General features: G+C 37.5%; 1 protein-coding gene and 1 long non-coding RNA gene across 9 annotated transcripts in view; one reads left to right on the forward strand and one right to left on the reverse strand.

The window, feature by feature from the left end:
* The window catches only part of FBXO25 (F-box protein 25), a 103,132-nt gene extending 87,815 nt beyond the window's left edge, over positions 1-15,317 (reverse strand). For all 6 annotated transcript variants that reach the window (XM_074209559.1, XM_074209558.1, XM_074209560.1 and 3 more), the window contains exons 1-2: positions 15,226-15,317; positions 957-1,097 (exon numbers count right to left, since the gene is read on the reverse strand). In XM_074209559.1, coding sequence (XP_074065660.1) covers positions 957-1,035 — 79 coding nt within the window. In that variant the 5' untranslated portion in view covers positions 1,036-1,097; positions 15,226-15,317. The remainder of the gene's footprint in view (positions 1-956; positions 1,098-15,225) is intronic.
* A 638-nt stretch (positions 15,318-15,955) lies between these two features.
* LOC141504509 (uncharacterized) overlaps positions 15,956-21,470 on the forward strand; it is a 28,241-nt gene continuing 22,726 nt past the window's right edge. Inside the window, exon 1 of one of the 3 annotated variants that reach the window (XR_012473393.1) lies at positions 15,956-16,217. This is a non-coding gene — a long non-coding RNA (uncharacterized LOC141504509). The remainder of the gene's footprint in view (positions 16,218-21,470) is intronic. The other 2 variants (XR_012473392.1, XR_012473391.1) reach the window with 2 other exon arrangements.

Here is a 21,470-nt window from a genome sequence, read left to right on the forward strand (position 1 = left end):
TGGGTTGCCTTTTCCTTCTCTAGCTCATTTTACAGATAAGAAAACTGAAGCAAAGAGGACTAAGTTACCTCCCCAGGGACCAACAACTAGTTAAGAATCTAAAACTGGATTTGAACATAGAAGGATAAGTATTCCTGACTACAGGCCTGGCACTCTACCCACTGCACCACCTCCTTAAAAGAGGAGAGGTTAGACCAAATAACATTTGGAAAATTGTGACTTCAAACACACAAATTCCACAGAAAGCTCTTATCTAACATCAATATTCTCCCTGAGAATGCAAGATGCTTGTGAAACATGAAATCAGAATCTCAGTAGAATGAGTTTTAATTAATCCAGATTTAAGGTATAAGTAAGATTTCAAAATGTTACTAAAAAGCAGAACAAGAGCAGTATGAAAAATAAAAAATAACATATAGGAATAGAAAAGTAGCTGGCACAATGATTTTTCAAGAATGAGAGATAGAATGACAGTCAGAGTACCACAGTGGTCCTCTTAGCACTTTGAGATCTTTCATGGAGAATTAATGGGGGGGGGGGGCGGGTTAGGAATTATATTGAAAAAGGAGGCATAAAAGAGTGGCTATAATCTTTATTTATGGGTATAATACCTATTCTGATGAAATCCCAGACATGGCAAAGTCACCAAATAATCAATTTGATAATTTACTTTTTTAATAAATGAACATCAGTATCTCAAAAAAGTAAATAAGTACTAGATGGCAAATTCAACAAACATGCTAATTTATTGAATTGAACTGAAATTTATCTTGAAACCATGAAATTATTTAGTGCAAAATACAATCTCATGTTTAAAGACAATGCATATCTTCATCATAAGGATGTTTTAACAAAATCAAAAGGCATATTTCATGAATTTATTATAGTTTATGAATTTATCATTTAAAATAAAAATACTATATCAAATTATAAATTAACAAATAATTGTAACTTACATGCTATGATTGATGTTACATTGGTTGTTCTCTCTTTCAAGTTCCTGACTACAGGATTCACATCTTTTCCAGCCATCATCTGTTTTAATCCAACTCCATCCAGGAGATCTCCAGTCTTGACCCAAAAATGGCATGTTTCTCCTAGAAAAATGTTTCATTTACATAAGATATATGTATATATAAATATATATTTAAAAACTTTTCATATTACAATATTACATTAACCTTTTTTCTAATAACAATATGGCACTAGAAATCAGAACTAGTAGAATGACATTAGTTTAGTTTACTCCTTGTATTGCTGCAATAATTTTTTTCCTCTTTTTCCATGTTTTTGTTTTTTATTTTGCTACGTTTTAAGTTCCGACTAACTCTCTCCCTACCTCCCCAATCTGCACTAGAGAAGATCAGCATTTGAAACAAATTTACAAACATACAGAAAATCATATGCATACTTCTATTTATCAGCTTTTATCTCTGGAAATGGATAGCATCTTCCTTCATAGGTCCTTTGAAGTTGAGCTGAGTATAATACTCAGAATATCTTGGTTGTTCACAATTATTCTTCAAACAATATTACTGTTACTGTATACAACATTCTCATAGTTCTGCTCCTTTCACTCTTTAATATTTCATGCAAGTTTTCCCATATTTTTCTAAAATCAACTAGCTCATTTTATATACATATATACACACACACACATATATATGTGTATGTATATATATGTATATATATATATATATATATATATATATATATATATATATTTTTTTTTTTTTTTTTAGATTTTGGCAAGGCAAATGGAGTTAAGTGGCTTGCCCAAGGCCACACAGCTAGGTATTTATTAAGTGTCTGAGACTGGATTTGAACCCAGGTACTCCTGACTCCAGGGCCAGTGCTTTATCCACTGCACCACCTAGCCACCCCAAGCTCATTATTTCTTACAGCACAATAGTATGCTATCACAATCAGATACCACAACTTGTTTGGCCATTCCACGGTTTCCCTCAATTTCCAGTTCTTTGCCATCACAAAGAGGGCTGCTATATATATATAGTTTTTTTCTTTTTTTCCCCTGAACACCTTGGAAAACAGAACTAATAGTGTTATTACTGAGTCAAAAGGTATACACAGCTTTATAATTCTGTTAGCATAATTCCATATTGTACATGCATAATGTTTAATATGTATATTGTGTGGTCTTTTAACCAGTTTCCTTCTCTTAAGTCTTTCATCATTTCAATACATCTTCCACATAGTTGCCAAAGTGATTTATCCTAAGGTGCAAGTATGACCAGACTACTCCTCAACTCAATAAATTTCAGTGGCTCCCTATTACCTCTTTAATCAAATATAAACTCTCTTTGGAATTTAAAACTCTTCACAACTAAGCTAAAATCTTCTCTTAGGTTGGTTTTAACCCACTCTATTTGTACTGAACATATCTTGTGTACTACAGGGGCATACTAAACCAGTTCAAACAAATCACGAGAGTCTGTTGATTATTAAACTTTATGTTATCATTTATCCCTTGGAAATTAGCAAATATTACAAATCAGGGCCTGATTTATTGTTGTTATGTTACTGTTTGTTATTATTATTGATTATCTAGACTTAAGTGTTTATAGTTCAGATTAAATTTAAAAGTGTCATGTTCTCTCCACCTCTCCCCCCCCCAATATGGTTAACATTTATCAAAATCCAAGTCATCCTCGCCCACTTCCCACCCCCATAATAAAGTTAAGTCTATAAAGGTAGAGATTTTCAGTTCTTTTCTTGTTCCCTTAGGACATAGCATCATACTGCCTGGCAGAAAATGAGTGCTTACCAAATACTTGGTGATTAAGTATCAAGAATTCAAGGTATAAGAGAAAATAATCTTTGCATAGACCAGAATTTGAGAATTTAGAAAAGACCTTAGTGCCCATACAGGTCAATATATACAAGAAAGCAATCTCCAATACAACATTTTCAACATATCTTGCTTCTGTTTCAAAACCAACATAGAAGGTAAATCCATCACCTATCTAGGCAATCTAATCTAGCTTTAATTGTTTGGAAGGTGTTCCTTACACCCATCTGAAATTTGCCCCTTTTCAACCTAGTTGAACCTAGTTTTCATTCCTAGTTCTGCTCTGGAAAGTATCTTAACTGTTCTTCTACATGATAAACCTTCAAATTTTTGAAGACATGTCCTCTTTCAATCTTCTTTTCTTCAGAGTAAATATGTCTACTTCTTTCAAATGAATATCATATGGCATAGACTCTAGGTTGAAAATCATGCTGAATGCCTTCCTCTGGTCGTTCAACGATTTAGCAACATTCTTCTTAAAAATGATGGAACCTAGAACTGACCACAGTAAAGCAGATGAAGTCTGAAGAGGGCAGAACAGAGTGGGACTACCACCTCCCTAATCCGGAAAACTGTCTTTCTTAAACTAGTCCAAGATTAAGTTAGCTGTTGGGGAGCTGCTATATTTTCTGACTCATATTGAGGTTATGGTCTATTAAAACCCTCAGATGCTTTTAGAACAAATGCTCACCATACCTAACTTGTACATAGTTTGCTTTTTGGTCCCCAGGTGGCATAGGAGACACTGACACAGGACCACCTAGCATGGCATGCTCTCACAGAGAAGGTACTGTGCTCTATGAGCAAGACAGAATTGAAGCAGTTCAAAGGTTCACGTGGACTATTTGTGTGATGTCGTTATGGTCTTCAATATCAAAGAACAAGAACCAACCAGAATTCCTTTTCATTATCCTTACTGAGTTTCATTTTACTAGATGGAGCCTAATGCTGTTTTTTTTTTTTGGATTCTGATTCTATTAACGGGTTCAGGGGGCACATGGATAGAGCCTCTATCCATAGAGTTAGCTACCTGAATATACCAGTTTTGTGTCATTTGCAAAATTGGTGAGCATGTGATCCATATCTTTATCCAAGTCAGGGGCAAAAATGTTAATAGTACAGAGCTGAGCACAGATTCCTGGGAGTATTCCACCAGAGACCTGCCACTTTGACATTAAAACTGAATCATTAGCAAAATTATTCTAAGTCTAGCTATCTAGACAGTCTGAATCCATGTAATTATGTTTTCTCCTAACCTTCATATCTCCAAATTTTCCACAAGCATGAAAAATTTTTATCAAAAGCTATGATAAAATCTAGCTAAACTACACCCATTGCATTTATTCAGATCTCCTAGTTTATTAACAAAAAGGTAATAAGGTTAGTTTGGCATGATCTATTCTTAATAAAGTCATGCTGGATTTTTGTAATCATCACCTCCCTTTCTAGATTTTGCCAATAATAATTTAAAAATCATCTCCAGAATCTTCACAGGAATCCAAGTCAAGCTCTACTCTCTGCATTTTTGGAACTAGGAAAACATTTGCCTTTTCTCCAATCTTATAATACTCCTTACATTTTTCATGATCTTTCAAGTATCCCTGACAATGGCACAGAAATCACAAGTCAGTTATTTCACTAGGTGCCGTTAATTCATCAAAGATAGTTATGTGCTCTCTTATTAACTTCTTTCATATCCTAGGTATCCCCCTCTCTCACTTTTATTATGCCAATTACAGGGCAAAGGTCATTCTCCTTAAAGAATCAGATAGGTAGCTTTGTCTTTCTTTTTAAAATTCAATTATCACTGTAGATATTATCTTTTCTTGTTCTTGGTGTTTTTTTAAGGCAATGGGATTAAGTGAGTTGCCCAAGGTCACACAACTATTAAGTGTCTGAGGTTGGATTTGAACTCATGTCCTCCTGACTCCAGGGTCGGTGTTCTATCCACTGTGCCACCTAGCTGCCCTGATATTATCTTTTCTTGAACCTCTTTTTCCTCTGTTAGCATTCTAAAATAACAAGAACCAAAACACTCTCAAAACAAAAAAAAAAAAACCCCAACAAAAACATTTTGTTGTCTTTCATTTCCATCAGCAGATGTGACTCATTCTAAACTACAGCACTTCTAATAATATTTTTCCCCAAGGTCATGCTAAGCTTTTTATAAGGAAAGGTAGCCCAGTGGATAGTGTCAAACCTGGAGTCAGAAAGATATGAGTTCAATTCAGATGCTTGCTAATTGTGTGATCCTGGGGAAGGTACTTCAATTTTGCTGCATTAATTTAACCCTCATCTAAAAATGGGGTTAAAAATAGCACCTACTTTCCAGGGTTGTAAGGACCAAATGAGATAATAACTGTAGAGTTATTTGGTTATACAAATATCAGTAATATCATTATTATTATTGTTTTTATCTGGTATTTGGTCTTTTACTGTCTATATTCTGCACCCTTAAGTTCCTTGTGAACCCACATTGATCTCTTCAGATGAATTTCATTCTTATTCTTTGTTGGATTTGTTTTTCTCTGCATCTTCAGAAAGTCATTCTTGAGCATCCCCCATCCCACTTAAGCTGACTTCTGTAGGTCTTTTATTCCATGAAACTCTATCCATCTTTCTTATGAATCTGTAAATTTTCTTTCTCAAAAATTATAATGCATGTCAGAAATGCTCAGAATTCTTTTTCTTTATTTTTATTTTACTATCAAGAAGTCTAAGAGGGAATAGTCTTTTCAAGCTCCAGTTATTTCTACTCCAGCAACCTTTAGACTAATGAAAATAGCCTTTTTGATCCAGAACAGACTTTCCTCATTTTGATTCCTATATCTTTTGAAGGCTGCAATTATCATTAAGGCTCTGTTTTTCTAAGAGACAATTTGTGGTGATAGAAGATCATCCCATCACTATTAGAAGTTGTTTCTGTATCAAGATTGTGATATTTCTTGTGAGCAGAAGGGACTCTTTATTTAGTCAGTCAATTTGTAAATATTAATTTAGCAATTACTTTGTGTCAGATATCATGCTACATAGTGGGAATTCAAAGAATGACAAAAGACAGTCCTTGTCCTCAAGGAGTTCATAATCTAATGGGGGAGGCAGTATGTAAACAATTATGTACAAATTATATAACCAGATATAACTAGAATATAGAGAAAATAATAAAAGAGGGAAGACTCTAAAACTATGAGAGATTAAAAAGGGGAGAAAAAAGATGAGGACTGAGACAAGGTCATCAGATTTAGTAATTAAGTAACTTTATAGAACCATTTCATTTGAATGATGAGTTTGGAAGCTTAATTGTAGAGCTGATGTTTGTCGTTTATTCTCGAAAAAGACTATGACATCAGGGAAAATGATTCCATGAAAAGCACTTGAATTGGATTTGAGGGGAGGGGGTGGGCGGGGGGTGGGGGTGGCTATGCTAAGTCACCAGCTTCACTTTCTTCTTGAGAGCCATCTGGGTCCAGTGGACAGATATGAATCAGGATGACTGGAGATAGCTCTGGATCTGAGGCAATCAGTCTTAAGTGACTTGGCCAAGGTCTCACAGCTTGTTCGTGTCAAGTGTCTGAGGCTGGATTCAAACTCTCATCCTCCTGCCTCTGAGATCAGTATTCCATTCACTCTGCCACACTGAAGAGTTAAGAAAAGTGAAAGGAGAGGAAGTGGAGACACCTATTGTAGACAGACTTCTTAAGGAATTGTGTCACAAAAGACAGAACAGATATGACACAATGGTAGTAAAAGGAGACATGGATATGTTTCTAAGTAAGAAGCAGCCAGTAAACATGGAGAGATTGAAGATAAGTGAGAGTGGGGCCAATAAGCAGGGGATTTCAGATGGAATGGAATCATGTAGAATTTGTCTTGGAAAAGAGGGACATTTCATATGAAACAGAAGTGAAGGAGGAGATAGTGGCAGAAGATATCTGAGTGAGGTGAGATGAGGAGGTGAATGGTCTCAATTTTTTCAGCAAAGTATGACATAAGGTTCTCAGCTGAGAGGATGGAGGGAAGGGAAATCATGGATGGTCTGAGGAGGGACAAAAAAGGTTCAGTTTAGAGGAGTGGGAGAATGAATTGTTTAGGGAGGTACAAAAGGATTGCCCAATAGCAAGAAGACCTAGTTGAGATCACATAAGATAAATATATTTGATCCCTCTCTAGGTTGGTATGTATCATATTCTATTGACAAAATTATTTTTGTTTTTCTAATATTGACCTTGACACAAATTGTCTGAACAGAAAGGCAGACAGATGGTAAGGAACATGAGTTTGTTGTGAAACAGAAAGGATTGAAGTTGGTGAATCCTTGCTCATATAAGTCTATGGAAGATTATGTCCATGTAGTGAGAGTAGAACCCTGTCCACAAGTGGAATGTAAGAAATAGGTCCAAAGGTCATGATGGATCAGACTCTGAGTTCTCTTGTGGGATAGGGTGGGTGGGTGAGCAGCCTCAGCATCTAGCCAATACAAAGAAAAGGGAAGGGATATGAGCAAGAAGGTTGGGAAGGGCCTCTCACAGAATCCAATGTGCTGGACCTCCTGACACATAGAAGAAGGGAAGGGAGAAAAACACTTAGATAAGGAAAGTACAGATTCAAGGATGACCCTTAAGTCACAAACCTAGGTGACTAGAAGAAAGAGAAAAGTTAAGAGAAGTGATGAACTTGAGGAAAAATAATACATTTTTTGTTTTGAACAGCTTTTGAGATACCTGTATATGTCTCAGATTCAGATGGAAATGAATGACAATTTCCTCACCAGTGCTAAACTATACACACAAATGCACATTTTTCTTAATCACATGTAATTAATTGTAAAATATATACTGTAAGAAAGTTCCAGTGTAACAATCTAAGAAGGACAATTAAAAGCATAGAACAGAACTTCTTAAAATAGCTTCATTTATTCCTGTCATTTTTACAAAGAATATTTTCAAGTGTGTTTCCTAGATACTGAACATTTTAAAATGTTAAAGACATCTATGTCAGCAGTCACCCCAGGTCTATATAAGAATGGGGTCAGGGAATAAGAACCAGAAAAGAGAGCACAAAGTTTATAAGATCATAGACTTTGAACTGGGAAAGACTTCAGGGATCATCTGGTCTGCCCCCCCCCCACCCATTTTATTGGAATTTGGTACTTAGAGAAATGGTACTTAACTTCACTCAAGGTCACACAAGTAGTATGTAACAGCATGAAGACTTGCTAAATAGAGAAGAGAACTGGGAGCCACTGACATCACTAATATCTCTGATATCAAAACAGATATCTTAAAATCCAAGGCTGTAGAGGAAGCATCTTAGCAAATAAGCGGAGTCTAAACCAGGATTGTGTGGGATTGTGTATTAGTATAGAGAAGGGTGCATACACAAGAGATATTGTGAAGTTGAAACAAAAAGATTTGGCAACAAGATAGGCTATGAAATGAGCAAGAAATATAAACTATATGCAAAATACACAGTAATTTGGAGAAAGCACAAACAGGGAATCAGAAAAGGCTTTCTATAGAAAGTGGCATTTGAATTTTGAAAGGAGTTAGGGGACCTGGAAAGTAAGAAGAGTATTCTAGGAAGGGATATACTGTTGCAAAGGCATGAGAACAGGAGATGGAACTAGTTTGGCTAGAACAATATGAAGAGGGAGCAAACAATATGTAATCAACCTAGAAAAATAAATTAGAGATCCATTTTAAAGGCTCCATATTACAAATAGCAAATGTTTATGTTTTAAAATAACCAGACAATAGAGAGCCACTAAAACTTCTTGAGTATCAATCTAAAGAGACTTATGGAAGATAGATTAGAAAGGGAAAAGATGAATGAAGGGAAACTTTGACCTGGACAAGATTCGGGGGCACATGAAAGCTGTCATCCCACATATATGAAGGGATAACATGTAGAAGAGTGTTATTTTTGTTTGCTTGTTTGCTCCCAGAGGATAGAACAGAAATACGTAGGAGTTACAGTGTAGATTTAGGTTTGACATCAGAAAAAACTTCCTGGGAGGTTGTAAATTCTTCCTCACAGGAGGTCTTCAAGAATAAGCTGGATGGCTACTTGTCAGTTAAGTTATAATGGGGATTCCTTTCTGGGACTGGTGAGCCTACATGCTGCTAAAGTCCTTTCCAACTGCAAAAATTCTGTGATGTTATCCAATTAGGAGACTATCACAGAAGTCCAGGGAAGATGCAACGTAATGGCTTTGAAAATGCAAAGAAGGACAAATGCAAAAAAGTGTTAAGGTGGTAGAATCAACAAGACTTGACAAATGATTGAGTATAGGTAGAGAATGGAAGAGGGAAGAATTAAGGATGATTCTTGGATGGCAAATCTTGTGTCCTTGACAAATTACTATCTCTGTGAAATGCACCACAGAAAGTACTTGAAGTCAAAAGACTTGTGTATGAGTCCCAATTATGCAATTTGTATGAACTTGGGTAATCAATTTTTTTTGTCGTTCTAAAGGGTAGCCACAAATCACAAAAGAAAAATAGATATGGTTTAAACATATCAACTATTTAAATCATCCTTAGAACTCATAGTTAAAACCTTAGTTTCTTGTGTTTTTTTAAGGTTTTTTTGCAAGACAATGGGGTTAAATGGTTTGCCCAAGGCCACAAAGCTAGGTAATTATTAAGTGTCTGCGGCCGGATTTGAACTCAGGTACTCCTGATTCCAGGGCCAGTGCTCTATCCATTGAGCCCCACCTAGCAGCCCCCAAAACCTTAAAGTTTCTAGTACAAATATAAACAAAATAGTTTTGTTATTGCTGCTGTGGATTTTGATCAGATCTGCTTTCTTCAGTGAAAAAATGCTTGTGCCAACTGCAAAGTCAAGATTTGAGACAGAATTAATCAATCAACATGTATTTGTGAAGTACATACTGCTCACAATATGCTAAATGCTTGGATGAAAAGACAAAAATGAAATCTCTTTTCTAAAGGTTACATTTTGATAGAAGATACAATAGGTAACAGATAAGTATTTAAAAAATAAAAACATAGTAATTTCAAGTGAAATGGCATGCCCAGAGAGGATCTGGAAAGGTTTATCATCAGAAATTGTGTTTGAGCTGAAAAGGAAACTTCAATGGAAATTTTCAAACAGAACCTAACAGTCACTTTTCAGTTACATAGGAATCTCTTTTGTGAACATGGGTTGGACTAAATAGCCACTAAGAGCCCTTTCCAAATCTCAAAGCATCCCCTTCCATCAAAGAATTATTTCCGTCATTTTTTTTTTTAGGTTTTTGCAAGGCAAACAGGGTTAAGTAGCTTGCCCAAGGCCACATAGCTAGGTAATTATTAAGTGTCTGAGACCGGATTTGAACCCAGGTACTCCTGACTCCAGGGCGGGTGCTTTATCCACTGTGCCACCTAGCCCCCCCCCCCATCATTTCTTCCATAACACTTTCCCAGAGGCAGCTAGGTGGCTCAGTGGATGGAACACTGGCCCTGGAGTCAGGAAGACCCGAGTTCAATTTCGGGCTCAGACCTTATTACCTAGCTGTGTGACCTTGGGCAAATCACTTAACCCCACTGCCTTACAAGCCCCGCCCCCCCCAAAAAAACCCCTTTTCAATACCTCCTTCTCTCAAAAATCCTAGTTTTCAAATTCCAGTAGAATTATCATTCATTTAGCCAGTAAAAAGAAGAGCTCATGCTACCTTGTTTAGTTATTTATCTTTGCATGAATATGTTGCATTTTACCAAGCAAAATGGTAAGGAGGACTGGGTATCACGCTCCTCTGTGTCCACATTATCCAGTACAACATCTGACATGCAATGGGAGCTTCTAGCATCTCTGGGCCTTTGAATCTCTCTTGCCCAGAATCTAGACTCTTCTCCAACTCTGAAATTCTGTGATTGCTGAGAATGACAAAGGCTGCTGTTTCCTTAAAAAAAAAAGTGATTGCAGTATTTCTTAACCATCAGCTGCCATAGAGATCTATCAAGTCAATCAGTCAAAAAATATTAAGAACCAGCTATGTAGAGGCAGCTATATAGCGCAGTGGATAGAGCACTGGCCTTGGAGTCAGGAGTACCTGGGTTCAAATCCGACCTCAGACACTTAATAATTACCTAGCCATGGGCAAGCCACTTAACCCCAATGCCTTGAAAAATCTAAAAAAAAAAAAAAAAAAAAGAACCAGCTATGTGAACATGGCAGGTACTATGCTAACCTAGAGATAAAAAGAAAGGTTAAAACAAATAGTTCATGCTCTCAATGAGCTCACAATCTAATGAGAAAACCTGCAAACAACTATGTACAAACAAGCAATATCCAAAATAAATTTGAAATAATCAATAGAGGGAAGAGATCAGAATGAAAGGAAAACAGGAACAGATTTCTGTAGAAGGTGGGATTTTAGCTTGTCTCAAGACAAGATTTGAAGGAAGTTTAAGGGAGCCAGGAGGAAGAGATGAAGAGGGGAAAATGATCCAAGCTTTGGGGGATAGATGTGAAAATGGCCAGAGTTAGGAGATAAGAGTGTCCTATTCAAGGAATAGCAAGCAGATCTGTGTCACTAGATCACAGAGGATGTGGAAGAGTATAAGGACTGGAAAAGATGTTGAGGTAGAGGGTTGAGGGGCAAGAGACAGATTATAAAGGGCTTTTAATGTCAACTAGAGAACTTTGTATTTTAACACACAGGTGCTAGGGAGCCACTGAAGTTTAGTGAATAGGATGGGTTAACATGGTGAAACTTAGTTTTACAATGATTACTTTGATAGCTGAGTGGAGGATACACTGGAATAGGAAGAAATTTGTGGCAAGAAGACCAACCAGTAGGCTATGTCAATAATCCAAGAGTGAGGTGAGGAGTGGTGACAGGGGAGAGGAGAAAATGGAGCATAACAGAAAGAAGGTGCAAGAAATTGAGGATGCCACCTAGGTTGTGATTCTGGGTGACTAGAAGGATGATAGAGTCCTCAACAACAACAATATGGAAGTTAGAAAGAGAAGGTTTTGGGGGAAAATAAAAGTTCAGTTTTGAATAATTTGAATTTAAGATGTCTAAAGGTTATAAATTTCAAGATGTCTGACAGTCATTTGGAAGTGGGGATCTGGAGGTCAATAGAAAGGTAAAAAGTAGGATAAGTAGATTTTTTTATTTGAAATTTTATTTTACTTTCCCAATTACATGTTATGAAAGTTAGGATAAGTAAATTTTGAGAAACATCAGCAAAGAGATCATAACTGAATTCACAAGAACTGACACCAAGTGAAATGATATAGAGGGAGAAAAGATCAAAGCTTAGGGTAAAAACCTACACGGACATCTGAGATTAGTGGACTTGACCTGAATGAAGATCTAACAACATCAACATAGAAATTGAGAAGATAAGTGGGAAGAGAATCAAGAGATAGTAGTATCTTGTAAACTTAGAGAAAAGAATATCAAAGAGAAGAAATCTGAGAGGTCAAGAAGGAAGAAATTTGGGAAAATTTGGTCATTAGTGATTTTGGAGAGAGTAGTTTTGGTTGAAGGATGGGATCAGAAGCCAGAATGTAGACAGTAAAGATAAGACTGAGAATAAAGAAAGTAAAGCACCCATTTAAACCAGCCTTCTTAAGGAATTTAGTAACAAAAGGAAAGAGAGGCATGGAGTGGTAGAACTCCTCTAGTATTGCCTCATTCTTTTCAAATAAAAACCTCATTTTACCATAAGCCCTTAATTAAGCTCATCATGAGAAAAAAAAGTGTGGATCTGACATTGGTCTCCATTCCCTAAGTATTAGGAACAAAATTAGAATATTCACAATACAACTTATCAAATATTTATAAAGTTTATAAAATTTATAATATGTGCAGAATACTATATATAATGATTAAAAACCTTTTTTTAGACTTGAGATACTATGAGAATTTCAGTATCTGGTACTTGGAAAGTTTTTCCTTTTTTTTTCCTTTTTTGATTTTTTTTGCAAGGCAATGGGGTTAAGCTGCTCATGGTCGCACAGCTAGGTAATTATTAAGTGTCTGAGGTCAAATCTGAACACAGGTCCTCCTGACTCCAGGGCCAGTGCTCTATCCACTGCACCACCTAGCTGCCCCTACTTGGAAATGTACAGAATTAAAATTAATTTTATCTTAATAAACTTGGAGAAACTCTGGCTGTGGCAGATGTAGGAATCATACAGGTAGAGAGTATTATATGTATAACTATCTAGTTGCTGGGTAAATATCTAGCTGCCTTGTACAATTACTTGTAATGAGGCTACTGCATATTTCATTGCAAATAATGTCAAGTTAAATGTAGCAATGAGCTCTCTTATCATTAGGAGGAAAACTACATCCCGTATTGTATTAAGTAAAAGTGATGAGTTCTAGTATAGATAGAAAAACAAGTCCATTTCAGAAGCAAGTTTAGCAAAAAAAAAAATAGTTGATCCTTCAACCATATGACAGCATTTTCCTTCTCATTTGCTTCCTCAAATCATAAGAGTCAGCATTTAGCACCCATATTATCATAGTACTATGTAACACATAAGAATTAAAATTATGAATAATACAAATAACTGGCATTTATGTAATATTTGAAGGCTTACCTTACCAAGCACTTTCCATAAAACAATCCTACTACACAGTAGAAAAGTGTGAATGTTATTTTCATTTTACAGATGAGAAAAAGTAAATTTGAAAGTGACTTCCTCAAAATTACACAATTTTTTAAGTACTGGAGGCAGGATTTAAACCCCAGTGTACTGACTCAGCTTCATTAAATTGACTTTGAAATGTCTTTTACAGTAAGAAATGGAAAATGTGATTCAAACAAAAAGCAACTTTAATCCTCAAAAAAGAAAAAGCTTTCTGAACCTTTTATAATATTTTGCCATCTCTTTCTCTCAGTTAGGTGGAAGATATGCAACTAAACATGCTTTGAAAATCATTAAACTAGCTATTATATTGTTCTTCAAGATAATAACAACTCTAAGTATAAGGTATGATCTATAAATAGTTTGACAAACAACATTATCAACTGATTATAATGGCAACAAGGTTGTTTTTATGGATGTCCAAGAGAAGATATATATATTTTTGATTGTTTATAATTTTTCACTATATATTTCAAAGGTATCACAGTCTGGAAAGAGCATTATAAGCCATGTACTTCAACCCTTTCCTTTTTCAGATGAGAAAACTGGGATCCAGGAAGGTTCAGTGATTTGTCCAAGGTCACACCATTCCTCATTCTTAAAAGTCTGAATCCACATCATATAGGACATTTTTTCATTACAGATAAACTCTCAAATTCTTCTATAAATTAATACAAATAATTTAAGACATTCTATTTCTAGATTGCTTACATCAAGGCTGAGTTTCATTAAGGAAAGAAACAGAGAATTCAATCTAGGGCAGAATGTTAAGAATAAAGTTAAAGAAAGCAAAGGAAATAATCATTGTTATTGCCTGAAAATGGAGAAGCTCAAGAGGAAAATAAATATAAGCGATGTCAGGAGATGGGCGTCCTTTTTTATTTAGGGCTTGTTTGGAAGATGGCTCAAAAAGAGAGGAAAGAGATGATGTCTTGGGTCAGGAAGAAAGCCTCATGTGAGCTGGGTCAAGACTTGTTTAGGTCTTTCCAAATGGGAGAAGTTTGATGGAGTGTCAAGAAGACTGAATCTATGACCCAAATCAAATACTTTTCTAGGGTTTCATCCAGATCCAACATCTTGATGTGATTCTGTGACTGGGTTTTTAACAGGATGGAGAAAAGAGGCAGTATCTGATGAAGAAAGGTGGTTAGAATTACGGTTTAACAGTAGGAAGACAATCACCACAAGTAAGGGGGAAAGGTAAGGAGTTAAAGGATTCCATTTCCTAAGCAGTGAGTTGGGGGAAGAGTCCAGTCAAGCCAAGAACGTCACAGGCCCTGTATTAAGCACTGGGCTATGGAGCAAAGTCCCTGCCCTCAAGCAGCTTACAGTTCGGTGGAGACAAGGTGCAAACAAATACACCTGGAAATGCCTGAGGGCGGGTACCCGTAAGGGGAAGGTTCCTGACAAAGGAGGCTGGAAGGAGGCTGGGGAGGAGAGGGCTGGGGCAGGCCAGAGAGCAGGAGGGGCGCGCAGGACCCGGGGAAGGGGCGCGCAGGACCCGGGGAAGGGGCGCGCAGGACCCGGGGAAGGGGCGCGCAGGACCCGGGGAAGGGGCGCGCAGGACCCGGGGAAGGGGCGCGCAGGACCCGGGGAAGGGGCGCCGGCGGCTGCCCGGGGAAGGGGCGGGAAAGCCGAGGGGAACAAAGGGGAAGGGCGGGCGGGCTGGGGATGCGGGAGGCCGACCGCAGCGCCGAAGAGGGGAGCCGGCCGGGGGGGAGGCAAAGGGGGAGAGCGGGGGGACCCCGGGGAGGCGGCGGATCCCGGGGCGGGGAGGGCAGGGAGGGGAGCCGCCTCGGGGTTACCTGGCTGCGGCCCGACGAGGAGGAAGCGCCCGACTCCGCAGCCCCGCAGAGCAGCGCCGGGTTATTGCCGGAAGTCCCCGAGGGGAGGCCCCACCCCCCTCCCGCGGGCTGATTGGCTGCCGCGCGCTCCGCGTGCCTGTGTTGCTACCCTGGGCGGTAGACGCGGGGATGCCCTCCGACTCCACGGCTCGCGCATGCTCCTTGCCCCCTCCCCCACGCCTCGGCTCCACCCCTCTGCCGCCCCACCCGAACTTAAAATACGGCCCTAGAGCGGCGGATGAGACGGGGTGGGCGGGGCTGCGACGGGGTGGGCGGGGCTTAAAGGGGCGGAGCCATCGAATTCAAGGTGCATCTCCTTAACCTTAAACTGTCCTTAAAGACGACAGGCACCCGAGGCTCTGAAGAATTTTTATGTCACGAATCCCTTGTAATCTTGTGAAGCCTATCAGAAACTGTCAGAATGATGTTTTTAATTACATGGGATAAAATATATTGACAGCAAAGCAATTCAATTATGTTGAAATAATTATAATTAGAAATGTTCAGTTAAGAACCCCAGTAGGTTATGACTCCTTCATTTTCTTTTAAAATTTATTTTTTTCATCCATATGCATGTGTATATTTTTAAGTGACAAAATTTCCTTCCACCCTCCCTTCCCTCCTCCCCTCAGCAGTGTACAATCAGGTTAACATTGCACACACACATACATATTTTTGATAAACATGTTTACAGATTAGTCATTTTCAGTATGACTAATTAGGATTAAGGGAAAGAGATACATAAGAGAATTTTTATAAAGTGTTCATTAGATTCTGAAGGGTTAGTTTTGTTTTGTTTTTCCTCCTCTGCAAGGGGGTAACATTGCCCGGTCTAATGAGATTGTCCTAGCTCTCTGAACCGAGAGGAGCTGCTCCCGTCAAGGCTGATCATCTCACCATGGACAGCATTATTGTTCTCCTGGTTCTGCTTCTTTTGCTCAGCATCAGATCCTGTAAGTCATTCCCTGCTTCACTAGAGTAAGACCATTTATGGTTTCTTATAGAACAATATTATTTCTTTGTATTCATGTACTATATTGTTTAGCCATTCCCCAGAGCCCTTCATTTTAGAGAAAGAAATTACAACTCTGACGGGAAAGTTCTTCCCCAGAGTCACAAAGTTAGGGAATATCACCATTAGGATTTGAAGTCTTACGTCTTTGCCAAGGCCCTGCATTTTGTGCTAGGCATAGGAAAAGAATAGAAAGACAATTCCTAGGGGCGGTTAGGTGGTGCAGTGAATAGAGCACCAGCCATGGAGTCAGGAGTGCCCGAGTTCAAATTCAGCCTCAGACACTTAATAATTACCTAGCTGTGTGGCCTTGGGCAAGACACTTAACCCCATTTGCCTTGCAAAAACACAAAAACAAAAAAACCCCAAAAGACAATTCCTGCCTTCAAGGAGTTTATAATTAAATGAGAGCAAGGCAAACAAATATGCACAAACATATTTAGGATAAATAGGAAATAATTAAAAGAAGGAAGAATATGGGATTTTTAGCTAGGATTTAAACGTCAGAAAAAGTATTAGGTAGAAATGGAGAAGTAGCACATTCTCGGCAAAGGGGCTAACCAGAGGAAATGACCAGTGCTGAGAGATGAAGGGTCCTGTTCAAGAAACATCCAGGAGTTGGTGTGGATGGAAGAGTATGAAGCAGGGATTAAGGTATTAGAAGACTAGAAAGGTAAGAGGAGGATAGGCTATGAAATACTTTAGTGCCAAAAAATAAATGAAAAGTTTTGTTCCAATTCCAGTCAAGTGAGGAAGCCCATTATGTTCTATTCAGATTTGAGTGGGGATAAATTCCTTGATTAGATTGTCTAAGACTGGGGCTAAATTTGGAAATAAATAACATAATCAAAATCACATTCCCTCTCAGAATGTATCCACCTTTCATTATAATAAGCATTCTCTTTCATTACTTGTTAACCAATCAGAGTTGATTGCCACCTTTGGAACTGTCCACTCTTCCAAGGGCAGATAAGTGTTAGGTGGGCTCTATGAGGGGTCTTTGGCATTTAAAAATGTCACTGATTTCTTTTATTAATTATTGTATTATTAATAAAATGATTAATTATTCAGAAATCATGACTCTTACAGTTATTAAACATCACAAATTGGAGTGAGGACAGACTTGAGGAAGGCACACCCACCAATAGTTATTTAAATAATGCAAGTGTGAGGTGTGAGTGATGAAGGGTCTGCACAAGGGTCTGCACCCATATCAGAAAAGGTGAAAATGCATACCTTGATTTGCTTGAGTGTTCTCTCCTCACAACCCTTTCACCCCCAATTATCTAGGAAACCAGAAGAACTGTAAGAGGGCTAGCTATATTGGATTGATATACTTTGTGGTGGTGGAAAGTAACCTCAGCTGGACATGAAGAAAATCAGCAATTCTGAAGCCAATTAAGATTATACCAGCTTTGAAGCAGACAGACCCTGAGCCATTTGGCGGTTTATGGTCCTTCAAGAGCCATCCTATTTTCAGTCTTTCCTGACAGCAGGTTATAAGACTATAGACACATCCCATTTTATGATTTTTGGAGAAAACCTTAAATCAAGAGACTCCCCTAACTTCATTTAGGCACTCTCAGAATATCTCAATTCAAGAAACATCTCCTTTTGAAGACTTGAACTACGAACTGCTTATCATTGAGGATGCCTTCTGATTTGTATATCAAAGGACCTGACACCTTCTTCACTTCCCTCCCCTTGGAAGGGCTCATTGATTCTTTCCTTTCTAAGCCCATTTCCCCCCCTCAATTCTTTGCCTTCCTTTGTTTAAAACTCTTCCTGTCCTTTACCTGATAATCCTGTTCAGCACAGGCTGGACAGAACCCATGGGCTTTTTTTTCCCCCCCTTTCCCTGCTCAATAATTTTACAGATATTTTCTTTCTTTGGTTTACTTCCCTTTAGAGAAAAGGAAGATTTAAATAACAAGAACTGTTCTTTGGGTTATCCTGGTATTTTTCTGCTTTGAGGAAATAGATCTAAATTCTTTCAAGAGAGCATCTGCCTTGGTTTACAGGAACAGATTTCAGAGATGTTGCAAAGAAGAACTCTATAAATCTTGGCGATAGATTGAGTATGATACTGAAAGTAAAGGAAGAGTTGAAGATGATACTTGGTTTAAGAGCTTGAGCTCTAACACTCAGCAGTAATAGAGAAATTAGGAGAGGAAAAGGGTATATATTGCATAGATATCTTTTTCAAGGTGTCTGAAGGGCAGCTGAAGATGATGATATTGGAGGTCAGCAGAGAGGTAGGATAGGTGGAGTCAAGATCATTTTCAAAGAGATTATAATTGAATCCAGAGATCACTAAGTGAAATAGTATAGAGGGAGAAGAAAAGAGGACCAGGGTAGCAGATTCCCATGGGATATCTACAATTAGAAAGCATGATTTGAAAGAGGATCTACCAAAGGAGACTGAAAAGGAGTACTAAGATGGATAGGAGAAGAACCTGGAGAGAGTGGTGCCTCAAAAACCTAGAGAAAATAAAGTATGAAAGAAAAAGGTTAATCAATTATCAAAAGCCACGGAGTGGTCAAGGAGAGTGAGGACTGAGAAAAAAAGCCTTTGAATTTTCTTTCTATTAAAGAAGTTTTTGAACTGGAAGCAAAATTTAAACTAAAGCTGGGAAACCCGAGTTCCACATTAGGCTCAGATATAAACTATGTGACCTTGGAATCTAAATTTTCCTTTTGGAATCTAAATTTTCTTATGTATAGGGACAATGTTGTAAATATGAAGAGGTTAGCCTATAGGGTTTCTAAACATGGAATATTTTGATTCTAAGTCATATAATTTATTTCCTTTATAATTATATTTTATTTTTATGCATTTAAAAACATCAAACAAGAAAGTTTTGAAGGACTCTAATCCTCTGGAACACACAAATACTATCATATCATTTTATTAAAGCTGAAAGCTCATGGAAGGACATTTAATGGGGGAAAATGGTGTAGGAAGAGGAGGAGATGAGAAGGAATGCCAGTTCAAATGTACTTGAGGTATTTTATGATAATGGACAAAATTGCAAAACTAACATTCAAACCCCTAGATCCTTTGATTTCAAATTCTCCCTGAGATGCTAAGCAATCTGATATGGTGCAATCATGTAAAGTATTTCCATGTTTGTCATTTTGTAAAAGAAGATTTGAATAAGAGAAAAAGAATGAAAGTGAAAAATAAGTTGCTTAAATCTATATTTTACCTATCAGTTATTTCTCTGGAAGCAGAGAATATGCTTCATAATTAATCCTTTGGAATTGTCTTGGATCATTGTATTACTGATAATAGCTGAGTTATTCACAATTCTTCATCATATAATATTGCTGTTATTGTATACAATGTTCTAGTAGTTCAAAAAGAATATATATTTTATTTTTTCTTGTTTTTTTATCAGTTTTCTTTAATGAAATGACTATCATGAAAATATGTTTTATATGACATATGTATAATTGATCAAATTGCTTGTCTTCTTAAAAAGGAGGGAAGAGAGATGGAAGAAAAGAATTTGAAAATCAAAAATTAAAATTTTTTAAAATGATTTTTACTTGTAATTGGGGACAAAGTAAAATATTAAATAAAAAAAAAGTTCCACTTGGGTAGTTATCACCTGTTACTGTTATTTCTGAAGGTCCTTCTTTCATTAACCCATACTGGCAGAAACATTCTGAAGAGGAGAGCTCCATCTAATTCACTTTTACCCAGCTACATACTGATTTCTCAAATTAATCTTCTCTGAAATGACTTCAGTGCTTCAAAGGATCTATGATTTCATCAGTATGTGTGCTTCCTTCTACATCTCCTACATTATACTAGTTAAACTTCCTTTCTTTACTTTGCCCTTATTGCAATGCATGCCAAGCAGTCATTGTATGCTTGTCAGGCAGATAATTCTATTCTACTGTCTTTTCTGCCATGGTGGAGGCTGAACTGTCTTCTTGGTCATAGATGAGACTCTTGTTTCCCCTGTTTTCCATATTTCCATAACCTTCAGTAGATACTGGTCTATATTTGCCCCCACAAATCACAATTTAGTGCCTACTCACTGTCTTTGAATAAAAAAGCCCAAGAAAGTGATTTTCAAGTTCACAAAATCAGTCACAGATTCTCAGAATTCCATGGGACTTAGAAGTTGCACAGTCCAACTTGAATCTAATGAAGAATTCTCCTAAAATATCCCCAGTAGGAGACATCATAGCATAGGAAATATCTGACTTCAGATCATCAAGAACTAGGTTTAAGTCCTGCTACTCATATGATCTGCCTGTGTGATTGTGGGCAAGACATTTAATATCTCATTACCCCAGTCAGTCTAAGACTGTATACATTACAGATGAGTAAACAGAAAGTTTCCTCATCAGATGTTCCCTCCACCATTGAAATCACATATCCAGATTAAAAAAAAAAGAGGAGGGCTGGGGGTGGGGGAATGGAATGTGTGCCACATTTCTAATTTCAATTGTTCGCAAGTGTTATACCTGGAGAAAGTGTGGTACTGTGGAAAGAATATAGGATTTGGAGTTATAGGTCTAGTTCGAAACCCAGCTGGGTCACTTACTACCTGTGTGACCATGGGCGACTTACTTTACCTTTTCAGGTCTTATTTTTGTCATCTGGAAAGTAAGGGAGTTAGCCTGGATGGTTTCTATGTTTCATTCCAATTCTCAATCTATTTTCCTATGATCTTACACTCAAACAAAACCTGCCTCTATGTAGTTAACACCCATTATTCTTATTCCTAGAGACAAAGAGAATAAGTATAACCCCTTTCCACATGAAGTCCTTTGAATACTTAGAAAATGTTGTTTATCATTAGCCCCTTGGGCTAGAGTGTCAAACCTTGCCTGCCAAATTTCCAAGTGGGTCTAGAATCAGATTAAAAATGGGGAAATATTTAACAAAAATATATATTATAACATATACAATATTAATTTATGGTTTTCTAAAACAGTATTAGGGCCTACAGGGATCTGTGTCTATTTGAGTTTAACCTTTCTGCTTCATACCATGATATCCCTAGTTCCCTCAACTAAGTTCTCTTACATTATGATTTTAGGGTATGAAAAAAATTATAAAAATTGATAAAATAAACATAGGCAAAACAAAAACAAAATTATCACTATATTCAGATGGGGCAAATAAATGGTATAGTAGATAGAGCCCCTAGAATCAGGAGGACCTGGGTTCAAA

Source organism: Macrotis lagotis, chromosome 1, assembly GCF_037893015.1.
Source record: "Macrotis lagotis isolate mMagLag1 chromosome 1, bilby.v1.9.chrom.fasta, whole genome shotgun sequence".
NCBI classification, from domain to species: domain Eukaryota; kingdom Metazoa; phylum Chordata; class Mammalia; order Peramelemorphia; family Peramelidae; genus Macrotis; species Macrotis lagotis.